Genomic DNA, 26,118 nt, shown 5'->3' on the forward strand with positions numbered 1-26,118 from the left:
AATAAAGGACTAAAAGTGAATGTTCAATCCTTACACAAAAAGTCTGAACGGTGGGGTCTGAAGGCTGTAGCCTCTGGACCTCCTATAGCAGTGGTCTCCAAACTGTGGACCTCCAGCGGTTTCAAAACTACAACTCTCAGCATGCCCGGACAGCTGTTGTCATATACAAATACATCTAATGTAATCTGCAGTATGAATCTACTGTTTGGTTATTGGTGCCCTTGTTAAAAGGGTTGTCTACTTTTTTTTTTTGTTAAAATAGTGGAGGAAAATAAGTTGATCACAGAGTGGTCTGCTGCTGAGAACCCCATTGATCAGCTACAATCTGTGGTGGAACCTAGTAGTAACTGTTCATTTCCCCAGCAGCAACCCCAAAGGAAAAATGAAGTATTACGCAGTGGTCATTTAAATCATAAGGGTACGTGGAACGCATGAAAATGATGGGTCCTCCTGGCATTGGGAATATATGCCTAACAGAAGCGGACAATCTTCTTCAGAATTGGTTCTACTGGCTACGGATAAATGGCGGCTTTGGCTACAGCATGGGCCACACTACCAAAGATTGCCATGTAGTGCTCCAGGATCTTGCTGCACTGCCGTTTATGCCGTGAATTGAGTCATATTGCAACCCAACGGCCATTGTTGGGTCACAGTCGTTGGTCGCAACGAAACCCCATTAGGTTACATCTGCTGCTAAGCGTAACACGGCGTTCCTGGACCAAAGTCACCATGTTGCCCTAGCTTTTGGCGATCCAAGCAGGGAGCACATGTAGTCAAATTGCAGGGGTGACTGCAGAGTATCCCACTCCGAGGGGTCCAATTTGATGATATAGGGGGATTCCAGTATATAATTTGTCATTGCAGAATGTTATCCACATGGCAAAAGAATAACAAAAAAGTCTTATCCTTGTATTATGGCGCCATCTAATGGTAAGACTAAGAACAACAATGAAAGGACAATGGTAAGGAGGAAAAAAAAAATAAAAAGACTTTGAAGTGACCCAGTATTTACAACCACTGAGCAAACCCCTGATGTGCTGATTAGGCGTCTGAACTGTGGTGTAGTGGAGCCGAGTTTGTCATGATGAGCAGCTCGTACGATGTCACTGTGATTTGACATAAACCTAGTACGTTATCTATACATACAATAGAGTAATGACAAATAATTAAAGCACTAAATGTAAATGTTTAATCCTAACTGAAATTGATAATAATAAAAAAAAATAAAAAAAAAGTCTGGTGGGGTCTGAAGCGTATAGCCTCTTGACCTCTATAGCAGTGGTCTCCAAAGTGTGGACCTCCAGCTGTATCAAAACTACAACTCTCAGCATGCCCGGACAGCCGTTGGCTGTCCGGACATGCTGAGACTTGTAGTTTTGAAACAGCTGGAGGTCCACACTTTGGAGACCACTGCTATAGGAGGTCCAGAGGTAGCAGTCGCATCCCAGTTCCTGACCAAAGGCCATATATGAAGTACAGGGACCTAATGCAGAGTTTGCGTTTGGCCCAAGAGCGAATGTTACCCCACTATCACTGCTGGTTATGATAATAATATCATTCCCATCCCACATTTCTATGTAAAGGGCCTGAGGTAGGTAAGGTATGTTGAAATCATGTCGTGGGTACTGCTATTGTGCCCATAACAATGGCTGCAGGAAGCAAGAATGTAATATACAGCTGCGCACCCACTACAACGACCAGAAATCAAAAAATTAACCCTTTCGGTGCCACAGTCCTTGAAGATTGCCCGCCCAAGCGACAGGATTGTCAGGGATGAGATGGCATGGGACCCGACAAAAAAGGCTTTGGTCCTATGGGGTTAACAGTGATAAAACAGTCAATAGAGACGCAAGATTCCCAATGAGGTTTTTCTGGGAAGAAAAAGTTGCCGATTCTTTAAACCAAGAACATCCAAGTCCAAGTACTCCATGAGTGTCTGAGACAGATTCTGAGGACCAGTCAGTATGTAAAGAGTAAGTCCTAGTAAGGACAAAGCGAGGCGAGGAGGAGTTGGAGTAGGCAGGGACAAGAGCTGTCTAGGTGTATAGGGTTTTGTAACAAAGGAGTGGGAGGTGAAGCAGAGGAATGGGAGGTGAGGAGGAGGCCGTGCCCTGCCAGGGGGAGAAGGTGTCAACCAGGAAAAGACACAGAAACAGAAGGGCAATGAGGGTCACAATGAGGCGGTGACTGAGACTTCAAGAAGTTAAGAAACAGGAGGTGGGTGGAGATCTGATGTCTAAGGAGGAGAGAGGAAGAGAGACAGACAGAAAAGACAGAGGATGTGAGCAGGATAGGTCAAAGGGAAGAACAGAAGCAAGACTTGAGACAGACAGACAAAGACCACCAAGACGGGAAGCAGACATGACAGTCATCTCTTTCCTAAAGAAAACCTATATTAAGTTCCTGGCCGGTTGTCTTGTTCCTGTTGGCGCCTCGGTAAGAAGTGACTGCCCTGACACATGCCACCCCACACACACACACACATATATATATATATATATATATATATATATATATATCTCCAAAGACACTTCACTAAAGGGACACCTGTAAAAATGAGTTGAGGCTTCTGTGTCAAAGCTACGTCTGGTGCTTCCTCAGGGAATGAGCTCATCCTGAAGGGTACCATGCCAAAGGGAATAGGAAATCTGCCGAAACATTACAAAAGTGACAACAAAAATAGATGAGCGCACATGTTGGGAGACAAGGATTTTCTCATGCCATACGTTTTAACGCCAAATTAGAAAAAAGTTTGGAGGGACAAAGTTGTTATTAGGGTGGTCATAGACAGGTAGATGTTTGGTCAACAGGAATAGCTAGTGAAACATCTGCATATGCTTAGACCTCTGGTGAAGAATTGGGGGCTCCAATCCTACCTTTTCTTATAGGATTAGGAAGGTGAAACATCTACCTGTGCTTAGACTTCTGATGGAACATTGGAAGCTTAATCGCTCAGTTTGCTGAAAGGGTTAGAAGGGTGAAACATCTGCCCATGTTTAGAGTTTTGGTGGGGCAGTGGGTCTTGAGCCCTCTCTTTTCTCATAGGATTAGGATTGTGAAACATCTGCCCATGCTTAGATCTCTAGTGGACCTCTGGGGGCATGATCCCTCAGGTTATAAGGGGAAAACATTTGCTTATGCTTAGACCTCACGAGGAGCATTGAGGTTTGTTCCCCTGTTTAAACATCTATGTTTGGACCTGTCATAGGATTAGGTTATCTATTGTATCATGGGGCCACTTACTAATTGGGGGAGAACTGATGGATCTCTAGGACCTCAGGTGAGGATTAGTGACCTCATCATTAAACCAGTGGAATGACATTATGGACACAAAGCTCTAAATGAGAAGCCATGTACCTTTGTCTCGTAAGAAACAGTCTCTGAAAAACCCAGTGGTCAACACCATAAAAAAAACATCCATACGGGACTGACAAGGGTTAACCAGCATTTTAGCAGCAAATACTTGGCCCCTTTTAGCAGGCCTCTGTATTCAATGGGGTTGCTTTCTTGCAAGATACTTATAGTACTCAGCAATCACAGCCCATAATAGAGGAATGATGGGCAGCACTCGTAACTCTTGTGCAGATAAGACTTTCTTTTATTTTGGTGCAAACAAAGTTCCAGCAGTGTTGTGGTGGACACAAACATAGAACTTCAGTACAGTTTTGAACTGTTGTGCGTGAACCTAACACTTCATGAGACTGTGGTCCTGCGCTACAGCTGTAGCCTGCACTGAAGTTCCATATCTTTGTCCACCACGATACTGCTGGAAGGTCACATCGGCACAAAAGTGCTGCCCATCATTGTACGTTAACGTCTGGCGTAAAAGCCATTATGTATCTACGTATCACAGCATGCGGAGAGGTCACAGGTTTCCTAAATGTGGATTTTACACATGTCCCACATGCAGGATCCTGACTCACATCCGGCTTGCTGTCACACACTGATGAACAAGGACGCTGACATGTAGCCTAGCATGTAATCTTTCTAGATGCTTTATTATAACCACGTGTTTTCTTGGGTGCTAGGTTACACTGTAAATGATCTATACTTTCAACAAGATATACAAATATTTATCTACTCTTGAGTATTAGTATTTATGAATGTAAATGGACACTAACCCTATTTTAATAGAATATCCTGGAGGAAGGCTTTTTGTACGTTTTTGAGGCCTTATCTTCCAGGACTAGAACAGATAAGGTCCGTTTGTAATGTAAATTCCCATTCTGTCCTTTATCCAACATTCCTTTGAAGTGCTTTATCAGATATTTGTTTTGGGCAGATGTAAGACAAATCTACGTTTTCAGGGTTTGAATTGATGCTGAGAAGCATTAGATCAAATTACAAATGGTGGATGTGCGGCTATGTTTCTTTACTTTAGTTCTACATTTTTAGGGTAGTTGGTTCTCCCTCTACCCCTGTATAAATCGCAGACAGGCACCTCTTATGTTCACAGCATTGGGCAGTATACAGCATGCCTGATTGTTATTTCCAATGACATCTGCTTTTGGATTGTAGTTGGGACATCCTCATAAACATTAGATAGATGGTGGGTATCATCGAAATCGTCAGCTTGGTAAAGCCTTTATCTAATACTTATGGACACCTCAATTCATAATTGAGGGCAAAGTTAATCATAGATATAAGAATTATTATTCTCCTTAACTCGTCTGTTGATGTTTCCATATTGGGATAGAAAACATCAGAATGATTCCTGTTTTGCCCAATATCTTGGGATATTCAATTGACATTGGCAGGTTCCATTAAAGCGGTACTCCGCCCCTAGACATCTTATCCCCTATCCAAAGGATAGGGGATAAGATGTCTGATCACGGGGGTCCCACCACTGGGGACCCCAGCGATCTTGGCTGTGGCAACCCAGACATCCGATGCACGGGGCGAACTTTGCTCCGGGCCGGATGACTGGCGATGTGGGGTGGGGTCTTGTGACGTCACGGTCATGCTCCGCTCGTGATGTCACGGCTACGCCCCCTCAATGCATGTCTATGGGAAGGGGCGTGACGGCCATCACGCCCCCTCACATAGACTTGCATTGAGGGGGCGTGGCCGTGACATCAAAAGTGGGGCAGATCTGTGACATCACCCAATGCTCTAAACAAATTCCGGGGGCAGCAGGGAGATCCTAGCGGCGGTACCTCCGCGATGAGACATCTTATACCCTATACTTTGGATAGGGGATAAGATGTCAAGGGGCGGAGTACCCCTTTAAAATTTCATGTCAGTGTCAGGCTTAATACACCCATCACGCTTCTAAGAAACTCCAACTTACTAACTTAGGTGACCGTGATGTCCAGATGGTCCTTTAGAAGATATTTCGTTGTTATAGTATACCATGGATGTGGCCAAGGTTTCAGGTGAAGCACCAATGGAAAGACTCTTGGTTGGAACCAAAGACGCTGACAAAACAGGGGCACTTGTAGGATGTGTCCAATGGGCAACCCATAGGATAGTGAACACTCACTGTAGTAATAGTCAGTCCTGGGAAGAGGAATCCAAAAGTAGAAGACAATAAAACACCATGGAAAGTAATCACTCCTGAGGCCCGTTCCATATTTATTATAGACAGGTCCCCTGTTTTCCAGTTTCTGAAGGGCAGCATTTTCCCTAACATGAAAACATGCCCTGTATATTGTTTATACATAACACGTTTGTGTGTATTGATAATATTGTACTTGTATATAAATATTGCAGCAAATGTGATCCTGTTTGTTTTGTGTTCTGTATAGGTTTGTGGGTATATACATTGTTGATACATTTTGTGTACAAACAGCTTCAGTCGTGAGTAATCCGACTATACACAGTGACGTACGGTACCTACCCGCAGCTACTTCCTGTACAGATACATAGTTATTATGCTCCTCTTAATGAACATGGAAAATGCTGATGTCAGTGATGTCATATGAATCAGCAGCGTCCGGGGAGACAAGCGGCGTGACATGTGTGAGGCAAGATCTTCTCTGAAATAACAAGGGAAGGGGATGAGGCTCCCATAGACAACAATTGTATAGAACAAGGACATACATATAAAGTGTGAGGAGGGAGTCAGTGCCCGGGGGCCCCTATGACACATAGGAAGACACCAGTATTATGAAGGGGACATGGTAGGTGGGGGTCTCGTCAGAATTTTTGCATTGAGGTCCATTAGTTCAATGTAACATATCTGGTGTACAATAGGGTTCTAGTTTACAATTTCCTAAATTTATTTATTTATTTTACAGAAACTATGTCGGGACACAGAGTAAGTAATCTTCTCAAATGCTAACTTCTCCCTATATCTCCTCCTATTACTCCATATAACTTCTCCCTATATCTCCTCCTATTACTCCATATAATCTCCCATATATCTCCTCCTATTACTCCATATAACCTCCCCTATATCTCCTCCTATTACTACATATAACCTCCCCTATATCTCCTCCTATTACTCCATATAACCTCCACTATATCTCCTCCTATTACTCCATATAACCTCCTCTATATCTCCTCCTATTACTCCATATAACCTCCTCTATATCTCCTCCTATTACTCCATATAACTTCTCCATATATCTCCTCCTATTACTCCATATAACTTCTCCCTATATCTCCTCCTATTACTCCATATAATCTCCCATATATCTCCTCCTATTACTCCATATAACCTCCCCTATATCTCCTCCTATTACTACATATAACCTCCCCTATATCTCCTCCTATTACTCCATATAACCTCCACTATATCTCCTCCTATTACTCCATATAACCTCCTCTATATCTCCTCCTATTACTCCATATAACCTCCTCTATATCTCCTCCTATTACTCCATATAACTTCTCCATATATCTCCTCCTATTACTCCATATAACTTCTCCATATATCTCCTCCTATTACTCCATATAATCTACCCTATATCTCCTCCTATTACTCCATATAACGTCTCCATATATCTCCTCCTATTACTCCATATAACTTCTCCCTATATCTCCTCCTATTACTCCATATAACCTCCCCTATATCTCCTCCTATTACTCCATATAACCTCCCCTATATCCCCTCCTATTACTCCATATAAGCTCCCCTATATCTCCTCCTATTACTCCATATAACCTCCTCTATATCTCCTTCTATTACTCCATATAACTTCTCCCTATATCTCCTCCTATTACTCCATATAACTTCTCCATATATCTCCTCCTATTACTCCATATAACTTCTCCATATATCTCCTCCTATTACTCCATATAACTTCTCCATATATCTCCTCCTATTACTCCATATAATCTACCCTATATCTCCTCCTATTACTCCATATAACTTCTCCATATATCTCCTCCTATTACTCCATATAACTTCTCCCTATATCTCCTCCTATTACTCCATATAACCTCCCCTATATCTCCTCCTATTTCTCCATATAACCTCCCCTATATCCCCTCCTATTACTCCATATAAGCTCCCCTATATCTCCTCCTATTACTCCATATAACTTCTCCCTATATCTCCTCCTATTACTCCATATAACCTCCCCTATATCTCCTCCTATTACTCCATATAACTTCTCCCTATATCTCCTCCTATTACTCCATATAATCTCCCCTATATCTACTCCTATTACTCCATACAACCTCCCCTATATCTCCTCCTATTACTCCATATAACCTCTCCTATATCTCCTCCTATTACTCCATATAACCTTCCCTATATCTCCTCCTATTACTCCATATAACCTCACCTATATCTCCTCCTATTACTCCATATAACCTCTCCTATATCTCTTTCTATTACTCCATATAACCTCCCCTATATCTCCTCCTATTACTCCATATAACCTCCCCTATATCTCCTCCTATTACTCCATATAACCTCCCCTATATCTCCTCCTATTACTCCATATAACTTCTCCTATATCTCCTCCTATTACTCCATATAACCTCTCCTATATCTCCTCCTATTACTCCATATAACTTCTCCTATATCTCCTCCTATTACTCCATATAACCTCCTCTAAATCTCCTCTTATTACTCCATATAACCTCCCCTATATCTCCTCCTATTACTCCATATAACCTCTCCTATATCTCCTCCTATTACTCCATATAACTTCTCCTATATCTCCTTCTATTGCTCCATATAACCTCCCCTATATCTCCTCCTATTACTCCATATAATCTCCTCTATATCTCCTCCTATTACTCCATATAACCTCCCTATATCTCCTCCTATTACTCCATATAACCTCCTCTATATCTCCTCCTATTACTCCATATAACCTCCCCTATATCTCCTCCTACCTTTTACTCCATATAACCTCCCCTATATCTCCTCCTATTACTCCATATAACCTCCTATATCTCCTCCTATTACTCCATATAACCTCTCCTATATCTCTTTCTATTACTCCATATAACCTCCTCTAAATCTCCTCCTATTACTCCATATAACCTCCCCTATATCTCCTCCTATTACTCCATATAACCTCCTCTATATCTCCTCCTATTACTCCATATAACCTCCCCTATATCTCCTCCTATTACTCCATATAACCTCTCCTATATCTCCTCCTATTACTCCATATAACCTCTCCTATATCTCCTCCTATTACTCCATATAACTTCTCCTATATCTCCTCCTATTACTCCATATAACCTCCTCTAAATCTCCTCTTATTACTCCATATAACCTCCCCTATATCTCCTCCTATTACTCCATATAACTTCTCCTATATCTCCTTCTATTGCTCCATATAACCTCCCCTATATCTCCTCCTATTACTCCATATAATCTCCTCTATATCTCCTCCTATTACTCCATATAACCTCCCTATATCTCCTCCTATTACTCCATATAATCTCCTCTATATCTCCTCCTATTACTCCATATAACCTCCCCTATATCTCCTCCTACCTATTACTCCATATAACCTCCCCTATATCTCCTCCTATTACTCCATATAACCTCCTATATCTCCTCCTATTACTCCATATAACCTCCCCTATATCTCCTCCTATTACTCCATATAACCTCCCCTATATCTCCTCCTATTACTCCATATAACCTCCCCTATATCTCCTCCTCTTACTCCATATAACCTCCCCTATATCTCCTCCTATTACTCCATATAACCTCTCCTATATCTCCTCCTATTACTCAATATAACCTCTCCTATATCTCATCCTATTACTCCATATAACCTCCCTATATCTCCTATTACTCCATATAACCTCTCCTATATCTCCTCCTATTACTCCATATAACCTCCCTATATCTCCTCCCATTACTCCATATAACCTCCTTTATCTCCTCCTTTTACTCCATATAACCTCCCCTATATCTCCTCCTATTACTCCATATAACCTCCTCTATATCACCTCCTATTACTCCATATAACCTCCCCTATATCTCCTCCTATTACTCCATATAACCTCTCCTATATCTCCTCCTATTACTCCATATAACCTCCCCTATATCTCCTCCTATTACTCCATATAACCTCTCCTATATCTCCTCCTATTACTCCATATAACCTCACCTATATCTCCTCCTATTACTCCATATAACCTCCCCTATATCTCCTCCTATTACTCCATATAACCTCCCTATATCTCCTCCTATTACTCCATATAACCTTTCCTATATCTCCTCCTATTACTCCATATAACCTCCTGTATATCTCCTCCTATTACTCCATATAACCTCTCCTATATCTCCTCCTATTACTCCATATAACCTCCTGTATATCTCCTCCTATTACTCCATATAACCTCCTCTATATCTCCTCCTATTACTCCATATAATCTCCCTATATCTCCTCCTATTACTCCATATAACCTCCTCTATATCTCCTCCTATTACTCCATATAACCTCCCTATATCTCCTCCTATTACTCCATATAACCTCCTGTATATCTCCTCCTATTACTCCATATAACCTCCTCTATATCTCCTCCTATTACTCCATATAATCTCCCTATATCTCCTCCTATTACTCCATATAACCTCCCCTATATCTCCTCCTATTACTCCATATAACCTCCCCTATATCTCCTCCTATTACTCCATATAACCTCTCCTATATCTCCTCCTATTACTCCATATACCCTCCCATATATCTCCTCCTATTACTCCATATAACCTCCCTATATCTCCTCCTATTACTCCATATAACCTCCCCTATATCTCCTCCTATTACTCCATATAACCTCCCCTATATCTCCTCCTATTACTCCATATAACCTCTCCTATATCTCCTCCTATTACTCCATATACCCTCCCATATATCTCCTCCTATTACTCCATATAACCTCCCTATATCTCCTCCTATTACTCCATATAACCTCCCCTATATCTCCTCCTATTACTCCATATAACCTCCCTATATCTCCTCCTATTACTCCATATAACCTCCCCTATATCTCCTCCTATTACTCCATATAACCTCCCCTATATCTCCTCCTATTACTCCATATAACCTCCCCTATATCTCCTCCTATTACTCCATATAACCTCCCTATATCTCCTCCTATTACTCCATATAACCTCCCCTATATCTCCTCCTATTACTCCATATAACCTCCCTATATCTCCTCCTATTACTCCATATAACCTCCCCTATATCTCCTCCTATTACTCCATATAACCTCCCCTATATCTCCTCCTATTACTCCATATAACCTCCCTATATCTCCTCCTATTACTCCATATATCCTCCCTATATCTCCTCCTATTTCTCTGTTTGATCTTGCCTTGTGACTTTCTATGTACTGTTCTATATGTAGAGGTGCTGTACCTTTAGCAATCACATTTTTTATACTTAATTAGACAGTGTATCAGTTGCTCATATAATTATAGAGATATAACGTCATTGACTATATTATGCGTCATTCACACATTACATGTCTTGTGTAGGTGTCTGGATGGCTCTTCCTGTTGTGATTCTCAGGGCAAAGTCTACTTGGACTACAGCTGGTATGGGTACGTCGCTTCCTCTATGTCATCATAATAATAATAATAGATCTTCATAAGTTGAATAAGGAAAGTACCTGTCACACAAATGTATATTTATGCTACAAAATCTATGGGCACGTCATTTAATTGACACTGGTAGATTATTCCTCCTGGCACTGACCCTATAGTAATGCTGCCATGTGCACAATTTGCATAAATGGCCTCTTTCTTAAGTGTACAACCTCAGCCAAAAGCTGTCCTTATCTGATAACCTTGTCAATACTGGAAAAACAGAAGTGTTACTAACACTATAGGCAAACATCTCTGTATTTGATTTGGTTAGTAGTGACGCCAGTATACACAGCCGCCACTTGATACATTGCGCTTGGTGTGGAAATGAAAAGTACATCTACAATCGAACCTAGAACCAAACATTAAAAACATTTTAAGATATGATTTACAGCACGATGAACGTCTCCAGACTATATTCTATGGGGCAGGTTTGTAACCTGTGGAGAGGTTATTCTACAAGTGGGAAGGAGGCTGAGCTCCTATTGCCTTCTCTATCCACTGGTGTCAACTTTCGCTGTAATGCTCTACTCCTCACTTTCTAGCAGCCTCATTTTTTGCCATCACAGACAGAACTAAAAGCCTCAGCTTAGTTTTAAGCTTAGTGGTGAAATTAAAAACTGCAAGATTTCATGATTACATTAAAAATGTAAATAGTAAAATAAAATAAAAATAGGAAAAACATCACCAAACATTTTTGAAAAATATGTTTATGTTAGAAACTTGATTTAATGCCTAGAGTACCCATGGCGTAAATTGACGTCCTGGCGTCCTGGCACTTAGCGCACCATGACGTACATTTACATCATGAATATGAAACGAGCGCATCCGAGAGTGTGCAGCAAATTTTGGACATCAGCGATCCCACTGATATCTACCATTAGCTCTTCAGTAATGATCACGGCACATAAGGCAGATGTCGGCTATGTGAGACTCATTGGACCACCTACAGCACAATTGCGGGGGGTCTAATCAGTCAATATGGTGGCCGGAGCTCTCCTTACCTGCTCCACAGCCGGTTCCCAGGATCTTCTCATATGGTCTGCCATCAAGTAGATTGCCGATTGTACTGATTAGTGCTATGCCAAAGCATAGTACTGAACAGTAATAGCATTTGTGTTGGGTATAGTGTTGGGATCGGATGGTATTGTGAGATTGCGGGGGGACCCAGCGGTCGGACGCCCCATAATCTGAAACTTTTCCGCAATCCTTAGGATAGGGGATACATTTTTATAGCCTGGAGTACTCCTTCAAACCACATAATGATCAACAAATAATTCTAACATACAGTGGCCAAAATAAATAACCAAAATAAATAACACTGTCATACAGTAATTAAAGTAAATAATGCCGTCATAAACCATCACCATCGTAAATAAATAATAATGCCATTTAGTCATCAAATACCGTCTACAAATAAAAAATGCTGTAGTACATTGTACCTCAAAATGACACCATAAACTCACTGAAGATTACAGTCATATAATGACCAAATCAATACAATGACTATAAAATAATAATGCCGTACAGTCACCAAATATGTTGACCTAATTAGTTATATTGCCATAAGTTACCAGATGATACCACCATATTGTGACCAAATGATACCATGTCATAATTCCTAGCAGAAAGTACTTCCAAAAATAGAACCCTAGTCAATATTAACCTTGTATTTTAATTCCCTATTCTTGGCGGAAGAAACATGAGAGCGATATTCTACGTAATTTTTGTTGTCAGGCATTACGTAGCAGTTGTCCAGAAGCGGAGGCCCAGGTGGTTACACTATCTACCTGGTTTTACAGATGTCCATAGTTGTTTTTTAGACAGCACCGACTTCAGACAATGCTGTTTTATGCCAGGTTGTGCCCTCCTAAGAAGATGAAACTGCATTGGTAGCTCACAAGATGAATGCCAGCTATTGATAGATGTTTTTCACCAATTGGAACAAGGGGCCTGGGGTACAAAGATAAAGCATTCATAAACAATGCCCAGAGCAGTAACAACTATGAATACAGACACTACTGTTTTTATTAATGGAACAATGACTGGCACTATCACTATGTGCGTATATGGGAAACCTAATAACATGATACAGTTGTGCCAGTGTTCAGCAGTCAACCTTTAATCCATTAGGCGGTAGTCCAGTGAAAAACAACTTATTCCCCATCCATAGGATGGGGGATAAGTGTCTGATGACAAGGGGGTCCAATCGCTGGGATCCCCTACGATATCCTAAACTGGGCCCAGGCTCTCAGAGATGCATACTGAAGATAACATGTACCGTACTCTATTCATTTTTATGGAAGCGCTGAAGATACCAGAGTACAGCACTCAGGCATCTCCAGCACTCCCATAGAAATCAATGGTGCATGCAGCATCTACTCTCTCTGAGAGCCTGGGCCCAATTCTGGACCACCCCCCACCATCAGACACTTATCCCCTATCCTGTGGATAGGGGATAAGTTGATCTTTACCCTACAACCCGATTAAAGTGTACCTGTCACTTATAAAAAATGTTGACATGTCACAGAGACAAAGGTTTTGATAGTTGCTGAGACCTTAACCTATTATAGGAGTTAGTTGGGAGAAGTGCACGATAGCACACTCCACTCTCAGTGTTATCCATCCTACTTAAAAGGACAACCCCATGGACTTATAATGGGACCACAGGATAGAGATCGCTAAAACCTGGGGAGTGAAGGGCGCTTCTCCCTGCTTGTTTTCTTGAACGGGGGGGGGGGGGGGTCTAATTCCATCACTGAGACCCAGAATGATCAAAACTTGCTTCCAAGGAGCTACAGCATTTTATGTTTCTGTCCAGGACTTTTGTCTCGCTTGTGAGGAAAGTTAATACCAAAACTTAGTGTAAATGATTTACTGTTGTCTCGTCTTTGGACTTTTACTTGCAGTTTACACTTTATTATTAAGTGCACTGTGCTGCAGATCAGGGCCGATTCCAGGCAGAAATGTTGTAAATAAGAAAGGGTTGCATGCAGAAAATCTGCAGTATAAAACAATAGCAAAATGGACTGTATACCTCTAAGCCAGAGCTTTCCATTCTGTGTGTCGGCAGCAGTCTTCAGGGGTGTTGCAGGACCATTCTGCTTGCCTGCAGAAGCAGCCGCTGGTCACTGTTCAGAAAGGGGTACTCCGCAGGAAAACATTTTTTTTTAATCAACTGGTGCCCGAAAGTTAACCAGATTTGTAAATGACTTCTTTTTAAAAATCTTAACCCTTCTAGAGCTGCTGTATATTAGAGAGGAAGTTATTTTCTTTTTGAATTTCTTTTCTGTCTCACCAGTGCTCTCTGCTGACATCTCTGTCCATGTCAGTGTGGTGTCCCGCTACCGCATCCTATCCGGTACCTTTGTATATAAGTCCCCATAGCCAGAGTCCCTAGGACGTCGGGGTTCTTCTTAACTAGCCCGCCCCTAGTCACCTCTCATCTAGGTATTAGTTATCTAATAATTCTTCAGGATTTGTATATATATAGGATTGTACAAGTTTATATAAATGGTTCATTAACTGTGCATAGCGTAACAGGACCTGCGGGTCACGTGACAGGGTGAACTCTATGGTTTTATGCTTGAGGACCTTTGGAGGCTCCTGTGACGTTTATCTCCCCTCACTCCTTGTAACGGTGAGTGACAGTTGATTGGACCAGTAAAAACGGCCCTGCCCATATAAGGGAGCGGCGGCCATTGCTCACTCTTTTTCCTAGTGGGCTGTTGATGGAGAAGGATCTGCGCTGCTGTCATCAGTGAGTTTAGGCCTGAGCCTTGCGGCGACGGCTGATATCTGCTAAATTGTGAGTGTGTCAATCCCTAAACACTCTGCAAGATCACCGGACCTTATCTATCTCCTAAATCCGGACGGATCTTCGCAATATTCCCTAATTCAGAGACTTTTATGAGAAGTCAAGGTCTGCAACAACTGTCAGTCATTGCAATAGATAAAAACTGTATTCCTGAGACTGTTACTGTTCATTGGATGTACTGCAAGCATTTAAGTAAAGTTATCCAAGTTCAAGTACCTTGTGGACCTTCAGTCATTTTATGCATGCACCTATCGTTACTAGGAAGGGCGGCGATAGGCCGGAGAATTACCTCAGCATACTACCCCTCAGCCTGGCATCACGAACTATAGGGTTAACCTTAACCGCTCATCTACCGAAACAAGACCTCAACTACCATAGACCCCCAAGGGCTACCACAAAGCCTTTTTGGCGTCGCACGAACAGGATTCGGGTGTGTGCCTACTACAGTTGCCACTAGTGAAATTGTACTCCCCCCTATATAGACTGTGCTTAATGTGCAAGAGTGGCGCGTGTGGCGAACGTTACAAGGGGGCCACGCGTAAAGTAAGTGGGGAGGCGAAGAGTACAGCGGAGCTGCAATCTGCGTTGAAAAGACTTAAAACCGGAGCGAGGCCTTCCCGCGCAGGATCCAGAAACTCCGCCCACCAAAGTCTGCGGTGTGGCGGCGTCCATCTTGCCGTTGCCCAAAGTCGGGGACATACAGATCCAAGCTTCATTTAAAGGGCCAGCGCACTCAGTAAAAACATGTCAGAACCTGCAGCGCCACAGTCCCCATCTGAACAGCAAGGGGGCGATGCTCCAGTGGCCCCACCAATGGGGTCTCCACCCCAAGTCAGAAGGGTGTTGCGCCTTCACCAACACTTTCTACCTCACAAAGACGTACTCTACCTGTGATTCCAGCAAGACCTCCATCACAAGCGGAGCAGGACCCAGCGAGTCCACCTCCAGTCTCTCCCTATGTGTTGGGAGCCCCTGTTGCTTCACCTGTCTTCTTTGGGAATCCTGTGCTTCTCACCTACAATGGTGACCCTTTTACATTGAGAGACTTTAAAGAAAAGTTCTACATTAGCCCCTCATCAACAGATACAGCTGCTTCTGGGACAGCTCCAGGGACCCACCTTGGAGGAACTTCGCACCTGGCCGGCGGCTGATAAAGCTACAGTGGGACAGATTTTTGAAGGACTTTCTCAAGTGTTTGAATCTCACTCTCCCTTGGAGGGACGCCTCAGACTATATGAACGGTGTCAGAAGCCAGGTGAGACTCTCCGAGCATATGCAGTAGCTTTACAGAGCGCGTTAGAGGCGGTACAGAAGTTGGACGGCATCACGCCCGATCAGGGCAATCGAGTACTGATGGACCGTTTTATAGAAGGGGCACTGAACAAATGGGACAAGGCCCAACTTAGGAGGCTGGCTGTGCAAAATCCTGACATGGCTTTCCCAGCTTTTAAGAGACTAGCGGTTAAAGTGATCGAATCAGAACCCCAAGCAGAGGAGTCTAGTGTCCCCGCTACAGAATCCTCAGGGCCCTTGCCCCAGTCACCTGTCCCCTCTCAGTCTGCCCTTACAACACCTCCCCCTAGCCCTTGGACAGCTGATTTGCAAGACATTAAGCAGAGCATTGAACCGTTAGCCAAGGCGTTTAAAGAAATGGCCGTCCGGCCCAATACCCCTAGATCTGCAACACTCCCACCTAAGAAACCTGACCCCCGCCCTGCTGATCCACCTAATAACCCTCCTGTGAGACCACCTGGAAGTCAGAGACCTGTTTGTAGTTATTGTAACAAGAATGGACACTGGAAGAGCCAATGCTGGGCTTTAGCTGATGACGGTCCAGAAATAACCGTCGACAAGAAAGGACTGTCTATGCATGTTGCTCCTTGCCCTTATGTACAGGTGATAGTTGAAGGTATCCGGTTGCAAGCTCTAATAGATACATGGCTACTGGGAGCCCACGGTGAAGGTGGGAAAGCATGTGTTAGAAAGGCAGGGTGTGATTGTCACCAATGTTAGGGATGAAGGGGCAGCTGATTTCATCTTAGGCATGAATATTATGAGGCATTGTTTTGATGATATTTTCCGTGCACTGCATGCATCTCTCCCTCACTTGTCACCCCCAGGCCGGCGAGCTGCCCAACACCACCTCAAAATCCTCCAAGCAGAACAGAAGTTCGTGAATCATCAAGGAGAAATCTGTCGAGCAAGGATTCAAGATATCCGAGCCATTAGTCTACAGCCACAGATGGAGACAGTTATTTGGTGTCGTGCCCGACCCGGGGTGAAAAATCAAGATTACCAAGCGCTCTTGGAACCTCTTCTACTGGAAGATTGTCCCTTGGTGTGAGCCGCTAGAAGCCTGGTAACAGTACGTAATGGGAAGGTTCCAGTGAGACTTATTAACCTCTCTCAAGTTGCGGTCCAACTACCCAAGTATACCCCAGTGGCTACCCTACACCATTTAGATGTCAGAAATGTGGTCTCGAAGTCACAAGTGGTTCAACGAGGACCTGACCAGAATCCTGCTGAACCTTGATGGAACCAACTGCAAATAGGAGGCGAAGATACCTCCAAGGAACAGGTGGAAGGAGTCATCCAGGTAGCTAAGAGATATCAGGAAGCTTTCAGCAAGTTTCCCACAGACTTCGGCAGGACCACCATGATCAAACATAGGATTCTCACTGGGGACAATCCACCCATTAAAGAGAGACATCACCCTGTGGCTCCTGGGATGTATCAGACCATAAAGAAAATGCTTGTGGAGATGAAAGAGGCCAATGTCATCCAAGAAAGCCAGAGTCCTTGGGCTGCACCTTTGGTCCTGGTGAAGAAAAAAGATGGGATTATCCGATTTTGTGTGGATTACCGGAAATTGAACAGCATAACTCATAAGGATGCCTATCCTCTCCCACGCATCGAAGAATCCTTGACTGCATTGGGGTCAGCCGCCTACTTTTCCACACTGGATCTGACGAGTGGCTACTGGCAGGTGCCAATGGCAGAAGAGGATAGAGAGAAGACCGCATTTGTGACCCCTATGGGTCTCTTCAAGTTCAAAAGTATGCCCTTTGGACTGTGCAATACACCAGCTACTTTCCAACGCCTGATGGAGCGATGCTTGGGGCATCTTAACTTCCAGAGTGTCCCGTTGTATTTAGATGACGTCATCGTCTTTTCTCGGACATATCAGGAACACCTGGATCATCTGAAAGAAGTTTTCCAAGTCCTTATCCAACATGGAGTCAAGGTTAAACCTTCTAAATGTCACTTGCTAAAGCCGCAAGTACACTATCTGGGACATGTCGTCAGTGCTCAAGGAGTCCAGCCTGATCCAGACAAAGTGAGTGCTGTGAAAGAGTGGCCTACACCCAGGACGGTGCGAGACGTCCAAAGTTTCCTGGGATTTGCTGGATATTACCGGCGCTGGACCCTTAACCGAATTACTGAGAAGAACTGCCCGGGATAATTATAATGGGAGGCTCCCCATACAGTGGGCTGAAGAACAGGAAGATGCCTTTCGAGCCCTGAAATACCTCCTCACAGAACCCCCCATTTTTGCGTATACTGATTACAGCCTGCCGTTCCGTTTGTACACAGACGCTAGCTTTGAAGGTCTGGGGGCGGTCTTATCTCAAGTGCAAGATGGCAAAGAGAGGGTGATTGCCTATGCCAGCCGGCATCTCCGAGGTGCTGAGAAGAATGATGCCAACTATAGCTCCTTCAAGCTGGAGCTTCTGGCCCTGGTCTGGGCCATTACTGAGAAGTTTAAGGACTATCTGGCTGCTACCCCTTTCACGGTCTACACTGATAACAATCCCTTGGCCCATTTGAACACTGCTAAGTTGGGAGAGCTGGAACAGCGTTGGGCCTCTCGGTTGGCCAACTATGATTTCAACATTAAGTATCGCAGCGGAAAAACCAATGTTAATGCGGATGTACTTTCTCGCATGGCCCCGGGAGAAGCACATCCAGCTGAGGATGTGTGGGAAGATGTGGAAATGCCTCCCTTCTACCAGAGGTTCGTGAGCCAGAGTGCTCTAACTGCCCCGGCGGGTGACGTACCTGAATCTCCCAAAGTCCCTGAAGATCTATCCACCTGGAAGACACTTCAGGATGAAAGCCGGGTTATCGGGGACCTCCTAGACTATTGCCTCCACAAGAAAGTGCCCACTCGGGCGCGCAAGGCCCATGGGGACTTCGATTTAAAGCAGCTGTGGTGGCAGAGGAATCGCCTGTTCCTGCACAAAGGGTTGGTCTACCAAAATTCCCTGGACCCAGTTTCCGGAGACTGCATACATCAGATTGTGGTTCTCAGAAGAGATGCAGCCATGGTCCTGAATGCCTATCATGATCAATCCGGACACTTCGGGGTCCATAAGACAGAGATCACTGTCAGAAGGAGATTTTACTGGTTTGGATGCAGGGAGACATCGAGAAATGGTGTGCCGAGTGCTCCGTGTGCAACGTGATAAAGAACCCCCGATAAAGGACACAAGAGCCCCTTTACATCCCATCTGTACAGAAAGGCCTAATCAAATTGTTGCCTTGGATCATGTGAAGCTGGCCCCCACTCGATCTGGCTATTGTCATGCTCTAACCATGGTGGATCATTATTCCAAGTGGGTGGTCGTGGTCCCTGTCAAGGATCTTACCGCCAAGACTGCCGCTCAGCTCTTCTATCGACATTGGATCCAACCTCTGGGGTGTCCCGAATCGGTCCTCACGGACCGAGGAACCGCCTTTGAAGCCCAGTTGTTCCAGGAACTTTGCCAGTTGCATGATTGCAAGAAGCTCCGGACGACGGCCTACCATCCCCAAGGGAATGGGCTCTGCGAGAGGATCAATCAAGTGTTCATCCAAATGCTTAGAGCTGCCTCTGTTTCAAAGCACGAAGAGTGGCCTCAGTTGTTGCCGGAACTCCTAGAAATTTACAACAACACTGTCCACTGCTCTACGGGGTACACGCCTTTTTTCCTGATAATGGGCCGACGCGGCCAATTGCCAAAGGATCGAACCTTCGGGCTACAGGCACCTTTCAACAATTCTCCTCAGGTTTCCCAAGGTTGGGTGTCAGAGCATCAATGAAGAATTGAGGAAGCCAAAGACATTGTTGAGAAGAAAATGGGTGAAGTTCATGAACGCCAGCAGAAATATTATAATCGACATGCTTCGGCTCAGCCCTTACAGCTTGGAGATAAAGTGTGGCTCAGAAAATTTCCTAGAACCCATAAACTGGACTCCTTGTGGGAAACGGAGCCATACACCATTACTGCAGTCCCTTATCCCGAAACGGATGTGTATGAGATACAGAAAGACGGGTTCGAGCCACAGGTGGTCCACAGAAATAGGATAAAAGTGTGTCTGAAAGAAGATGTGCTTGGCCCATCTCCTCTTATTCCTTCTGCTCCTCCTGCTACTTCTACTCCACCTCCAACAAGGCCAATGAGAGAATATATGTCGGGGGAAGGAATTCATCCCACTATGGACGTTCCTTTGTTCCCATCTCAGCAGCCTACCATGTATTGGGGTATACCGTTCCCAGCTCCATCCAGACAGTTGCCGGTAGCCGTACCGCCTAGCCAGTTGCCAGTAGGTGTTGCTCCCTGTCAACCACCATTGGTTGCTACACCCAGCATCAGTCCTGCTCCAGTGACTGCTCCAAGTATTGATGCCACTACTCCATCTGTCTTCTGAGAATCCCCAGTCCCACCGAAGATATTTCTTCTGTTTCCAGCCCTCCAGCTGGTCCCTCGGGGACTGAAGCTCTTGAATAAACCCCAAGTGAAGGAACTCTTTATGACTCGGAGGTGGTGTTGCGGCAGTCTCAAAGGACTACACAGGGCAAACTACCCGTAAGGTACCAGGACTCACATTTAGTACCTGGAACAAAGTACCTTTTATAACCCACTTCAATGCTCTGCCTATCACTTTTCAATACTCTAGATTACTGACTTAAATGTACTACCTCAAGTTTCTCTAGTACATACACCAAAGTAAATATCTCACTCAAGAAAATACTTTAGGGATTGTAGCAAATTGATACCCAATTCCTGCCACTGTTAGGTACACTTCTTCTTCTCCTTCTTTGCGTGTGTGAGATGCTCTGCCTGGCCAGTAGGTGCTCTTGCGAATATAGAATTAAACACGTAATTCTTAAAGTAACCTAGGTAGGTTATGTGAAGTGCTCTTAGGGTAAGTAGCGTGTAGCCGATAGACCCTAGCAGCCAACCTTACTGTGACCTAGCTACCGGCTAGCCAGTATAACCTTTTGTGTACTAACAGGTAACTTATTGTTGGCAAACAAAATGTGTGAGATAATAAAAATGTCTAGTCAGCTAAAAGTAAAGAGAGCTTTACTAATGTTTAGTTAACCTCATAAAAATGTGTAGAGAGCTAATAAAATGTCTTAGGAGCTAGCAGATACATGTCAGATAGCTGCCTAATTGTCTAGTAAGCTTTCAAATGTAAAGTAAGTTTAATAGAATGTTTAAGAAGCTAGAAACTAAAGGATAGATAGCTTCGTTAATGTCTAGATAGCATTTATGTCTAGATAGCACCAATGTCTAGATAGATTTCTATTGTCTAGTCCAGATACTAGTAAGAGTATCAGAGAATGTAAATGTATTCAATGTTTACTTAGGATGTATAGCTAATTCATAGATCATCCTGTTCTAGTCCTAGTCCCTCTGTCTTAGGGGACCGGCGTCGAGGTTGACTTATCTTAAGTAAGGGGGTTTGTGGTGTCCCGGTACCGCATCCTATCCGGTACCTTTGTATATAAGTCCCCATAGCCAGAGACCCTAGGACGTCGGGTTCTTCTTAACTAGCCCACCCCTAGTCACCTCTCATCTAGGTATTAGTTATCTAATAATTCTTCAGGATTTGTATATATATAGGAATGTACAAGTTTATATAAATGGTTAATTACCTGTGCATAGCATAAAAGGACCTGCGGGTCACGTGACTGGGTGAACTCTATGGTTTTATGCTTGAGGACCTTCAGAGGTTCCTGTGACGTTTATCTCCCATCACTCCTTGTAACGGTGAGTGACAGTTGATTGGACCAGTATAATGGCCCTGCCCCTGCCCATATAAGGGAGCGGCGGCCATTTCTCACTCTTTTTCCTCGTGGGCTGTTGATGGAGAAGGATCTGCGCTGCTGTCATCAGTGAGTTTAGGCCTGAGCCTTGCGGCGACGGCTGATATCTGCTAAATTGTGAGTGTGTCAATCCCTAAACACTCTGCAAGATCACCGGACCTTATCTATCCCCTAAATCCGGACGGATCTTCGCAATATTCCCTAATTCAGAGACTTTTATGAGAAGTCAAGGTCCGCAACAACTGTCAGTCATTGCAATAGATAAAGACTGTATTCCTGAGACTGTTACTATTCATTGGATGTACTGCAAGCATTTAAGTAAAGTTATCCAAGTTCAAGTACCTTGTGGACCTTCAGTCATTTTATGCATGCACCTATCGTTACTGGGAAGGGCGGCGATAGGCCGGAGAATTACCTCAGCATACTAGCCCTCAGCCTGGCGTCATGAACTATAGGGTTAACCTTAACCCCTCATCTACCGAAATAACACCCCAACTACCATACACCCCCCAAGGGCTACCACATCAGGAAATGTTCAGAGCAGAATAGGTATGCTATGTGGATTTGCTCCTACTATGGAAATTTTCATAAAATGTACAGAGGTGTCAGCAGAGAGCACTGTGGTCAGACAAAAAATAAATTCAAAAAGAAAAGAACTTCCTCTGTAGTATTCAGCAGATGATAAGAACTGGAAGGATCAACAGTTTTAAGAAGTAATTTACAAATCTGTTTAACTTTCTGTTAACCAGTTGATTTAAAAAAATTTTTCCAGTGGAGTACCCCTTTAAGTGCTGCCAGATCTTAAACTGACAGCCGGCTTTGTGGCCACTTTAAGTTAATGAGCAGTGGTGGCTGCCAGGACGTCTGACAAGTGACGCCCCTGTCGTTGTGCCAGGGGAGCAGAGCGGGAGGACGTCTCTCGTCAGACTCCAGATCTGAGCGGAAGCCACTGAGCCTGCCACTGGGCCAGCCAGAGCCGGATGGACAGGTGTGTGATCATTAAAGTGTACCTGTCGTTAGCAAAAACTTTTTATATAATGTAGATAATACCACTATATGTATATTTGTAAAATACCTAAGTGAAAAAATGCTGTCTTGTGCCTGTAGCTATTGCCTGTGTGTCTGCTCGGAGACAAAATACAGGCAGTGAGGGCAGGACAAGTAGAGCACTGTGTAGGCTCCTGGCATGTCAATCATCCTCATGTGTGAGCCAGAAGCATGTCACAGAGCCTCAGTGCATGGAGCCCTGCTTGTCCTCAGTGTACAGAGCCCCGCTTGTCCTCAGTGTACAGAGCCCTGCTTGTCCTCAGTGTACAGAGCCCTGCTTGTCCTCAGTACACAGAGTCCTGCTTGTCTTCAGTGTACAGAGCGCTACTCGTCCTCAGTGCACAGAACCCTGCATGTCCTCAGTGTAAAGAGCCCTGCTTGTCCTCAGTGTACAGAGCCCTGCTTGTCCTCAGTGTACAGAGCCCTGCTTGTCCTCAGTGCACAGAGCCCTGCATGTCCTCAGTGTACAGAGCCCCGCTTGTCCTCAGTGTACAGAGCCCTGCTTGTCCTCAGTGTACAGAGCCCTGCTTGTCCTTGGTGCATAGAGCCCTGCTTGTCCTCAGTGTACAGCGCCTTGCTTATCCTCAGTGTACAGAGCCCTGCTTGTCCTCAGTGCACAGAGCCCTGCTTGTCCTCAGTGCACAGAGCCCTGCTTGTCCTCAGTGTACAGAGCCCCGCTTGTCCTCAGTGAACAGAGACCCGATTGTCCACAGTGTACAGAGCCCTGCTTGTCCTCACTGCACAGAGCCCTGCTTGTCCTCAGTGCGCAGAGTCCTGCTTCTCCTGCCCTCACTTCCTGTATTTGGTCTCCTCACAGAGACACACAGGCAATACCTGCAAGGACAAAAATTTTCACCCAAAAATACAATTTTTTTTTTAAACCAATGTATATTACAAATATACATATAATGTTATTTTTTACATTATATAAAATAGTATGTGGTGTCCCGGCACCAGATTGCATCCGTTGCCTTGTGGTGAGGTCCCCAAAGTCAGAGTCCCTAGGTGTAGGTGGGGTCCTCATCCTTATTAGCCCCTTGTCACCCCTTTTGTAATTAAAATTATTTAAATTTAATGTATATATTTATATAGTAAGTGTACTTACCTAGTTAGCGTCGCAGGACCTGCGTTCCAAAGACTCTATGCGTTCCAAAGACTCTATGGTTTGTAGTTCAAGGACCTCTGGAGGAAGTCAGGTGTTTACCCATCAGGCTATGTAACGGTGAGTGACAGCTGACTTGGACCAATCCAAAACGGCCCTGCCCCTGCCCATATAAGGGAGCAGCGGCCATTATTCTCTCTCTTTCCTCATGGGCTGTTGACAGGGAAGGATCTGCGCTGCTGTCATGAGTGAGTTAGGCCCGAGCCTTGCGGCGACGGCTGATGTTTACAAAACCGTGAGTGTAATCAATCCCTAAGCACTCTGCAAGATCACCGTAACTTATTTAACCCCTAAATCCTTACGGATTTTCGCAAATATCCCTAAATTCTAAGACATATCAGAAGTCAAGGTCCGCAACAACTGTCAGTCACTGAAGTGTATGGAGACTGTATTAATGAGACTGTTACTGTTCATTGGATGTACCGCAAGTCTTTAAGTAAAGTTTATCCTAGTTCAAGTTCAACTACCTTGTGGACCTTCAGTCATTTTATGCATACACCTATCGTTACTGGGAAGGGCGGCGATAGGCCGGAGAATTACCTCAGCATACTACCCCTCAGCCTGGCATCACGAACATTAGGGTTAACCTTAACCCCTGATATACTGAAGCAATACCCTGACTACACTACCCCTACCCCTGAGGCTTACCACAAGTATATACTGTAGATTTAAAGTTTTTGTTAATGACAGGTACACTTTATAAGCCGGGATGCCATATTTGGAGTCATGAAGGGTTGAAGGGTTTTGAGGAAATGGCTCAGGGGGTGATAAAGGAGGTCATGTAACATAGTTCATAAGGTTGAAAAAAGTCCAGAGTCCATCAAATTCAACCTATAACCCTATTGAGTCCCTACTGAGTTGATCCAGAGGAAGTAAAAAAAAACTCATACTAGAGGTAAAAATTCCTTCCTGACTCCAAATATGGCATCAGAATAAATCCCTGGATCAATGTTCTGTCCCTATAAATCTAGAATCCATAACCAGTGATGTTATTAATCTCTAGAAATGCATCCAGACCCCTTTTAAATTTGTTTACAGAGTTCACCATGACATCTCCTCAGGTAGAGAATTCCACAGTCTCACTGCTCTTACAGTAAAGAACCCCCATCTGTGCTGGTGTCGAAACCTTCTTTCCTCAAGACGCGGAGGGTGTCCCCTTGTTATAGATACAGTCCTCGGTATAAATAGATCATGGGAAAGATCTCTGTACTGTCCCCTGATATTTATACATAGTTATTAGGTCACCCCTAAGCCTTCTTTTTTCTAAACTACGGTAAATAACCCCAATTCTGATAATCTTTCTGAGTACTGTAGTCCTCCCATTCCCCGTATTACCCTGGTTGCCTGTCTTTGAACCCTCTCCAGCTCCACTATATCTTTCTTGTACACTGGTGCCCAGTACTGTACACAGTATTCATGTGTGGTCTGACTAGTGATTTGTACAGCGGTAGAATTATTTCCTTGTCGTGGGCATCTATGCCCCTATTGATGCACCCCATGATTTTATTTGCCTTGACAGCAGCTGCCCGACACTGGTCACTACAGCTAAATTTACTATTAACCAAGACTCCCAAGTCCTTTTCCACATCAGTCGTCCCAAGTGTTCTTCCATTTAACACATAATCCCAGCCCGGATTTTTCCTCCCCATGTGCATTACCTTACATTTATCAGTGTTGAACCTCATCTCCAACTTCCCAGCCCAAACCTCCAACCTATCCAGATCCATTTGTAACAGTGCACTGTCCTCTATTGTGTTTACTGCTTTACAGAGTTTATTATCATCTGCAAAGATTGCTACTTTACTATTCAACTCCTCTACAAGGTCATTAATAAATATATTACCCCTTAAGGACTCCGCATTTTTCAATTTTTGCATTTTTGTTTTTCCCCTTACCTTTTAAAAATCATAACCCTTTCAATTTTCAACCTAAAAATCCATATTATGGCTTATTTTTTGCACCAACAATTATACTTTGCAATG

At 43.9% G+C, this 26,118-nt stretch overlaps 1 protein-coding gene across 1 annotated transcript in view; it reads left to right on the plus strand.

Annotated features, from left to right (window-relative positions):
- Nucleotides 1-2,182: 2,182 nt before the first annotated feature.
- The window catches only part of TMEM92 (transmembrane protein 92), a 39,852-nt gene continuing 15,916 nt past the window's right edge, over nucleotides 2,183-26,118 (plus strand). The window contains exons 1-3 of the mRNA XM_056549322.1: nucleotides 2,183-2,436; nucleotides 6,240-6,259; nucleotides 10,907-10,972. Coding sequence (XP_056405297.1) covers nucleotides 2,233-2,436; nucleotides 6,240-6,259; nucleotides 10,907-10,972 — 290 coding nt within the window. The 5' untranslated portion in view covers nucleotides 2,183-2,232. The remainder of the gene's footprint in view (nucleotides 2,437-6,239; nucleotides 6,260-10,906; nucleotides 10,973-26,118) is intronic.

Source organism: Hyla sarda, chromosome 12, assembly GCF_029499605.1.
Source record: "Hyla sarda isolate aHylSar1 chromosome 12, aHylSar1.hap1, whole genome shotgun sequence".
In the NCBI taxonomy this organism is placed as follows: domain Eukaryota; kingdom Metazoa; phylum Chordata; class Amphibia; order Anura; family Hylidae; genus Hyla; species Hyla sarda.